Source organism: Humulus lupulus, chromosome 5, assembly GCF_963169125.1.
Source record: "Humulus lupulus chromosome 5, drHumLupu1.1, whole genome shotgun sequence".
Classification (NCBI taxonomy): Eukaryota; Viridiplantae; Streptophyta; class Magnoliopsida; order Rosales; family Cannabaceae; genus Humulus; species Humulus lupulus.
In genome coordinates, this window is record NC_084797.1 from 14,095,105 (window position 1) to 14,103,006 (window position 7,902).

The 7,902-nt window shown below is 30.5% G+C and overlaps 1 protein-coding gene across 1 annotated transcript; it reads right to left on the minus strand.

The window, feature by feature from the left end:
• Positions 1–1,933: 1,933 nt before the first annotated feature.
• Positions 1,934–5,967, minus strand: LOC133834492 (rust resistance kinase Lr10-like). The gene is made up of 4 exons (XM_062264123.1): positions 5,107–5,967; positions 4,994–5,017; positions 4,838–4,879; positions 1,934–3,273 (listed from the first exon to the last, which is right to left on the minus strand). The coding sequence occupies exons 1-4, from the start codon at positions 5,870–5,872 to the stop codon at positions 2,147–2,149; spliced, it is 1,959 nt and encodes a 652-aa protein (XP_062120107.1). The 5' UTR covers positions 5,873–5,967; the 3' UTR covers positions 1,934–2,146.
• Positions 5,968–7,902: the final 1,935 nt, after the last annotated feature.

Sequence of the window (7,902 nt, forward strand, 5' to 3'; positions counted from 1 at the left end):
TGTGTAAACTTATGTAAAGCTAACAAAAGGGTTGGCTGAGGATTTGGTTTCAGGGAATCAATTTGTTTTTAGTTTGTTGATATAATTTTACTTTTTGAACAAATGTTGTATAGTTCTGAAGAAAAAAAATTCCTTCATTATTTCAAAATTTTCATCATCATATTTCTCATTTGCAAAAGTGTTTTTATGTAATTTTATTTGTCAAGGCAGTGTGCATCTTGTTTTCTCTTTTTTGTTTCAAGTATTAAATGGGAATTTTATTAAGAAGTTCCAGCTGTTACAATATGATAAATATAACATATATAGAAATCTATACATGTGGAACAATACATATCAATGATGGAACTATTGTAGTTTATATTTTTCAGCTATACTTCTTAATGTGAGTGTTGATTTTCATAAATTATCATTCTACTAATCCAAGAAGTAATTAATGTATTATCAAAAATCAATTTGGAAGTCATATTAATATGTTTTTATGTTCAATAGTATGAATAAAAATGGTAAATACACAGTCATCTATTGCAACTAACTATATTTATGTATTAAATCTTAAAACTCTGGTTTGATTCATGCATTGTAAAATTGAGAAGCATGTTGTCTCTCATCACTGGTGTCTTACTGAAACAGGTCTCTAATAAACATTTGACTGGCAAAGATGTTGCATTATTCATTACTGATTGTTCAAGCTAATCTAGTGTTGTCCCTAACAAGGGAGCTTACATTGCAAATTCATAACTAGAGGAAATATTGGACAAGTGTGATATAATCACCAATTTATCTATTGGTATTTTTCTTTTCATCAAAGACACAATGAGTAGTACTACTCCTATACATTCCCATACACATAATACAAGACCAACATACATATTTAAAGAAACAAATGAGCATCAATGAGTACTTTCTTCAAAACAAACACAAGTAATGAAAACACTAGATAAGTGGGGAAATTATTCTTTTGATGTTTAATGAGGACTTTCATTAAACAAATGGAGTGCAATATATTAAACAAACCTCTTTTTCATACCTCACTACAAGATAAACTAGGTGATAGCAAAAACAAAGCAAGCATCCAAAATGGCTTGGAAATTGGTGCAAAAATAGAGGAGCTTGGCTTTGTCGTGGAAGAAGAAAATGAAAGAGAAATCTAGTTCAATTAAGGCGCTAGAGATTGTCAATGAAAAGAGTTGGTTCGATGGAGGCGCTGAAGTGGTGGAGCACCGTCGAAATCCTTGTGCTGGAGAGTGGGGAAGCTTGAAGGAAGTTAGGGTCGGAATGGAGAAAGTAGTGGAAGGGGGGGGGGGGGGGGGGGGAGTTCAGATCTGATTTAGTGGAGGAAGAAGATGAAAGTTAGGAATATGGCTAGATTTTTCTAGCTATGTAATGAATGCAGCTAATGGTGGTCGGAGTGGTAGAGGATTGTCGGAGCCGTCGAACTACTGTGAGCTGTGACTGTTTGAGGAGAGGAAGACGAGGGTGTTTAAATCGTAGGACTAGAGGGGTATAATAGGGATATTGATTGAAATAGTAGGTATTATACTAAGACTTAAAAATTGTAGATAAAAAAGAAAGGGCTTACCTAAAAGTGGCTATTGTATCTAATTTTTACTGAGTAATTTAGTGACATTTGAAGTGTAATTAGTGACATTTTCCAAATATTGCTAAAAAGAATAATAGTGGCATTTCAAGTGTCACTACACTTTATACTAGAATATCTTAATGTTACTAAAACAAAATAATAATGGCATATATATATGAGATATCATTTTTTTATGAAAATGAAATTCTATTAAATTATGTTTAAATATAGAATTTTATATACATCAAATGATATTCATATAAGAATTGATCTCTATCCTAGGAATCAGAGTTAAATCAAGAAAACAAAATATACTTACACATTAGAAAAAATAAATCATAAAAAAAAAATGTATTATGACTGATTGTTTCTATTTGAAATATTAATTTAACTACTCAATCTATTATTTATTCACACAAATTACCAATAAAAAATTGATTTTTGTCTTCCAAGCTTGCAATAATATTTTGACATAGCAAAAGAAAAAAACCAACAAAATCTATAAAAATTTAAAACAAAAAAAGTGCAAAGGCTGCAAACGCCAAGCGTTTGGATGTAGATTTGAACTTATCTTGGGAGTGTTAATGATGGTATTGTTGACTGAACTGAATACAATGTTTCTTGAACATGCTTAATCGGCTTCTCTAGTTCACATAAGGAAGGCTTAGGAGGCATTTGTAGACATTCAATTTCTCCTTCAAGCAATTCTATGACTTTGTTCATTGTAGGGCGATCGCTTGGCTTTAGTTGTATACACCATAATGCTACTATAATCATCTTCTTTATAATTTTTGAAATCTCCCCATCTATATCTGTTGTTGCTACGTCTACATTTTTTCCATGGCTTAATTGATCATGTGCCCATGAAGGAAAGTAAATCTGGCTAGTATTTTCTGCAAGTGCGTCTATATTTTTTCTTTTACCTGCCATTTCCATCAGTAACATTCCAAAACTATACACATCAGCTTTATTAGAAACTCCTCCAATATTTTTGTAAAATAGCTCTGGTGCTATGTATCCTAAGGTTCCTCTTGCTGCAGTTAGGGACAAGTTATTATTTTCTAATGGGCACAATCTTGCTAACCCAAAATCAGAAACTTTTGGAATAAAATTTTCATCCAAGAGAATGTTGTGGGGTTTAATATCAAAGTGTAAAATTTGCATGTAACATCCTTGGTGCATGTACTCAATTCCACGTGCCACGCCAAGTGAAATTTCAAAAATTTGCTTGCAACTTAAGGAGATAACTCCTCCTTCTTGAGAAAATATATATTTTTCCAAAGATCCATTAGCCATGAAATCATACACAAGAGCATGCTTTGAGGAGTGGACACAAAAGCCTATCAAATGAACAACATTAACATGATGAATTCTTCCAATTGTAGCAATTTCATTGATAAAGTCTTGCCCATTTCCTTTGGATTTACTCAATATCTTAACTGCAACAATACGACCACTACGAAGCTTTCCTTTGAATACAGAACCATAACCTCCTTCACCTAATTTGTTCTTGAAATTTTGGGTCATCTTTTTTATCTCTCTGAATGAGTATCTTATAGGAATGAGGTTATTTTGTGTATGAAGAAACTCCTCAATAGAATTATACATTGATAAATGACGCCTTCGCCATTTATAGATTAAAAAAGCAACTACAAATGGAGTCCCCAATATAAATTTTAGTCCTGCATGTGCTGCTGCATTTGCCAAAATAAACTTTTGACTTTAGTTCATAATTATGCATCGGGTTGATTTCACCTAAGAATTCATCTTATACTAAGTACTTAAAAGTTTTATACTAAGTTTATGAAAAGATCTAAGAGGATTGAAGCTTAGAAAAAAAATTGAAATAGTCTTTTCATTTTGGGAAAAGGGTCTTGACATTCAGGGCAAGAGCATTGGGAAGAGATCTACCAAAGGGACCACTAATAATATGCCCCATCCCATAGTTTAAGTTGTAATTTCATTTTTTTATATGATGGTATATATTATAATTATAGAAGACCTCTCACAAATTATTTAAAAATTATGAATAATTTATGATGCCAATATTAGAATTCAAATAGCTTTTTTCATGCGCGCATAAAAAAACAAAACAAACATGTGTGCAACAAACTATTTGAATCTTAATTTTGGCACCTAAAATTATTCATAATTTCTTAAAAATTTGTAAAAGATCCTCTATAACTACAATATACACCGCCATATAAAAAAATTGGGGCTACAATTTGTCCACGTGCCAAAAACAAATAAAATTTCTACCAATAGGTTGAAAATAAGGTTCCTATTATAATAACACATATCTTTATATATTATAAATGTGAGTTTAATTGAAATTTTTGTTTTCCGTTAGATTTAACATTTTTTTATTGTTTTCTAACACCGTTAGTTTTAAAACTATCTAAATAAGGTAAATAAATCAAAAATAATAAATTCATCTAAATAAAATAAAATAAAAAGTAATAAATGAGCCATAATAATTTATCATCACATATTTTAAAATTTCATATTAAAGTATTTAAATCATTTTATCAATTATATTTTCAAAACTACAACAGAAAAAATTTATGTGCTTAAGTTTTTTTTTTTGTAATTTGACATATTTTGTTTATCCAAACGTGTATGTAATAGTGAAATAAATAATAAATAAACATATTTTCTTATTTTGATGTTTAATTTTTATTTCAATAAGAAATTACTTATTTTAATTACTCAAGTCGTTAATTATATAATATATATTTATATATATATAAATTTTGTTGGCTTTAAATTTTTTTAAATCAAATAATTAAAATTTGATCATATACAATTTTAAATTATAGTTTTAATTTTGATTTTTTTTCAATATTTTATTATATTGAAATAGATATTTTTTGTTAAAAAATATTTAATTTTAAAACTAAAATATACCATATTTTTATTTATAAAAAGTGTTGTATTTAACGAATTCTTAGTTTAACATTTTTTATTTTTTATTTTTAAATTATAGAGAATGTTTTGGTTTATTTCTTTTTTAATATGTTTATGTTTATTTATTTTAAATATTTGTAAAAATTAAAATATATATTAAAATAAATTAATACATTTAAAAAGTTTTATCAACCAAAAAATAAATTTCTATTGATTTATGTTTTAAATGTTTTGTGAATGAATCATATTTTTCAAATATTAATTCTTTTTAAATTAGTTAAGTTGTTCTATTAAATAAAATAAACTTTCCATTATAGATTTCTAAAAGTAAGAGCTCTTTTAATTACGTACCCAGCCCAAATGTTAAACAGATCATTGTGGCCAAGAAAGTCCCTGCAAGAAAAAAATGAATATCAGAAAAATATATGTGATGAAACATTAAGTTCTAAAACACTACATATTAATTAAAAACAATTTTATAACAAGTGCGGAAGAAAGAATTGTTACATAATAATTCTGAATCCCACGAATCTGCAATCATCCAATATGAATTCAACATTAGTTGATCAGAAGAAAGTTGAAGTAGTTCATTCAATAGAAAGCGAAGAAGAACTACTTACCACACCGCAAATCGTTGGAATCGTTGATGAAGCAGCGATCCCTATCGTCAGCGAGAAGTGAGTTCTGCCAGGAAAGTTCAAAGCCATAAGCAAGCTGGTTGTGAATGTCCACATAAGAAGTAGTCCTCCCATTCACCACTGTCTGATTCAATACGAAGGTCCTTCGCTCCGTGCGGCACCCAATCGCCATATCAGAAATCTTAAAGCCACCATCGACCACATAATAATAATAAGGAGACGAAGAAGAACCATGAAGATCAGTAGTAGTAGTTTTGGTTTCAGAATATTGGGAGGCTAAAGAACCACCAATGTTGCAAGGAGCGGTGTCTATATAATCAGAGGAATTTACTCGACTCTCACATTTCAGCAAAACTATTTTCTTTGTTAGTTTCAAAAAATTTGTGAACAAGTAGCTGTGAGAGATGAAACCATTGAACGAATCTTTGTCCAGATTGTTATTTGGGATAGAGCAGCAATTGGTTTTGTTAAGATTGGAGTCCACAATTCTAATGGTGTAATTGGCATAATTGATTGACCTCACAAAGTATTTGACAGACTTAAAGTGTAAAACAGTAAGATTGTTCTCGCAAGAAAGCTCAAAAGGGGAGTAGCCACAGTGTTTTGGATCGGTGTTAAGTCGGAAAGGACTAGTTATGTTGATGATATTATCACAAGAAGAAGGTGGACAATGATGATTTGATTTTGCATGGGTAGTTGTAAGGAACAATAAGAAGGGGATGATCATAAGATAAAGAAGGTTACCCATGGAAAATCTTGTAGAGAAGATCTTCGCTTTCCCTTTGGTACACAACACAGACTGGTCAGAGAAGCAGAGAAGGCTTTTCTACACCAACAATATTATTTCACCAACAATGCCAATTTCTTTACCATTAACCATTCAGGCAAGTTCCAATCAACTACACTATAGCCAAAGCAAGTATTGACCATTGACTATTGACTAGTCTTTCTAATTAATTAGTATCACATAAATGTTGACTGATACATTTACTAATTTTAAAGAATAATCAAAGTAGAGTAGGACAAGTTTACGCATATAAAATTAATTTAATTATATGTCACTCCAGTCCATATAAATGATATGAGACCATCCTCCTACCTTGAAGAAAAAAGCTCCATGTGTTCAGTTTCTGCCAAACTTTTTTCTTTGAAAACTTGTTATAAGAATAATAGTCAAAACAAGACAACAATAAAGAAAAGATTAGTTTTCTCTTTTAAGATCAATATTAGTAAATGTATGGATAGCATTTAATTTCCATCAAATCACTTCTTCATCAGGAATTTTGACCTTTGTTGTGGGTTGGGACCACGTGTCGACTGAGTCTTGGTGGCCATCACTGAGTCTTGGTAGTAAAACAGTATTAATTAAATAATAAGGAATTATCTTAGTTCTAAGACAAACAAAAGGGTACTAGCATAGCATATTTCCAAAAACTTATTTATATTAAAAATGTTTAATTTTATGAATGGTCATTAAATTTTATTTTTTGAAGTTGGTCCCCAAATTTTTTTTTGCAAATTGGTCCCTAAATTGTTATACTATTTAAATAATATAATATATAGATTAAATAACGTGACAAAGTGTTTCACATATTGTAATATAATATAAAAGTGTTGAATTTTTTTTTTGGATAGTGTGAATATTTAAAAATGTAACATATTTAGAGTTACAAATTCAGTTACAAGTTTGTAACCCCCAAATATTACTCAATAATGTGTAGATTTTATGTTACACATTTTGAGTTTGAATTTCACAAATTCATAAGTGATATGATTGTTGGAGAAATGATTTTAACTCTCATAATGTGTTTGGAGGTTACAAAGTCATGTGGGAAGAGAATAGAGCCGTTTGGAAATTGCAAAATTGAGTTTTGCTGAAATTGGAGTTGTGGCCACGGCCGGCCACGGGTGTTCCAAGCCGCGGCCTAGAGAATCGAGGCTAGCGGCCGCGGCCAGGAACATCTCTGGCCACGGCCAAGGACACTGGCATCCAACTCCAATTTCTTTTTTCCATCTTGAACGGTTCTAATAATTCATGTAACTCTCAAAACTCTTTTTTAATTCCATAAACATCCAATTAAATATTGGTTACAGTCATGGGGTTGGTGAAATTTGAAATTCAAAGGATGTCTCAAAACTCTATAAATAAGAGCATATTGCTCTCTTGTAAGACATATAATTTTCTATCCACTAGAGCACTTGACTAGAAATACACCATAAGACTTGTTTATTCCAGAGAATTATTTCCATACTAGGGGTCAATTTGCCCAAAAATAAAGTATGAGGATCAACTTGCCAAAACATGTAAAATTTATGGGCCTCCCATACAAATAAGCCTAAGCAGAAAAACCAAAGTTAAGTACAAGGATCTATATAAAGAGTACGACAATATTATCATTCCACGACAATTCATTGCCTAGCCCTAAAGCACCTTTAGCAATAGAATTACCCAAAGTGTTAGATTTTCTAACAACATGACAAAATGTTACATTAGGGAAGGAAGACAATGAGTTTCTAATATCTAGAATAAGATCACCAAGAAAAGCGAAATTAAAAGAGCTCAAACGAAGTCATTACCATTCCACAACAATTCATTGTCTAGCCCTTAATGCACCTTAAGCAATAGAATGACCCAAAGTGTTAGCTTTTCTAATAACATGACAAAAGGTTACGTTAGGGAAGGAAGACAATGAATTTTTAATGTCTTAAATAAGATCAGTAGAAAAGAGAAATTAAAATAGCTCTAACAAATTTTATCCACCACCAACTTAGCATCAG

Excerpts from the sequence above, each read along its gene's own strand:
- LOC133834492 (XM_062264123.1), bottom strand. The coding sequence starts at position 5,872 with ATGGGTAACCTTCTTTATCTTATGATCATCCCCTTCTTATTGTTCCTT. Across the intron at positions 5,018-5,106 it reads TTCCAACGATTTGCGGTGTG|ATTCGTGGGATTCAGAATTA; the intron begins GTAAGTAGTTCT and ends GGATGATTGCAG. Across the intron at positions 3,274-4,837 it reads CTGTTTAACATTTGGGCTGG|CAGCACATGCAGGACTAAAA; the intron begins GTACGTAATTAA and ends TGGCAAATGCAG.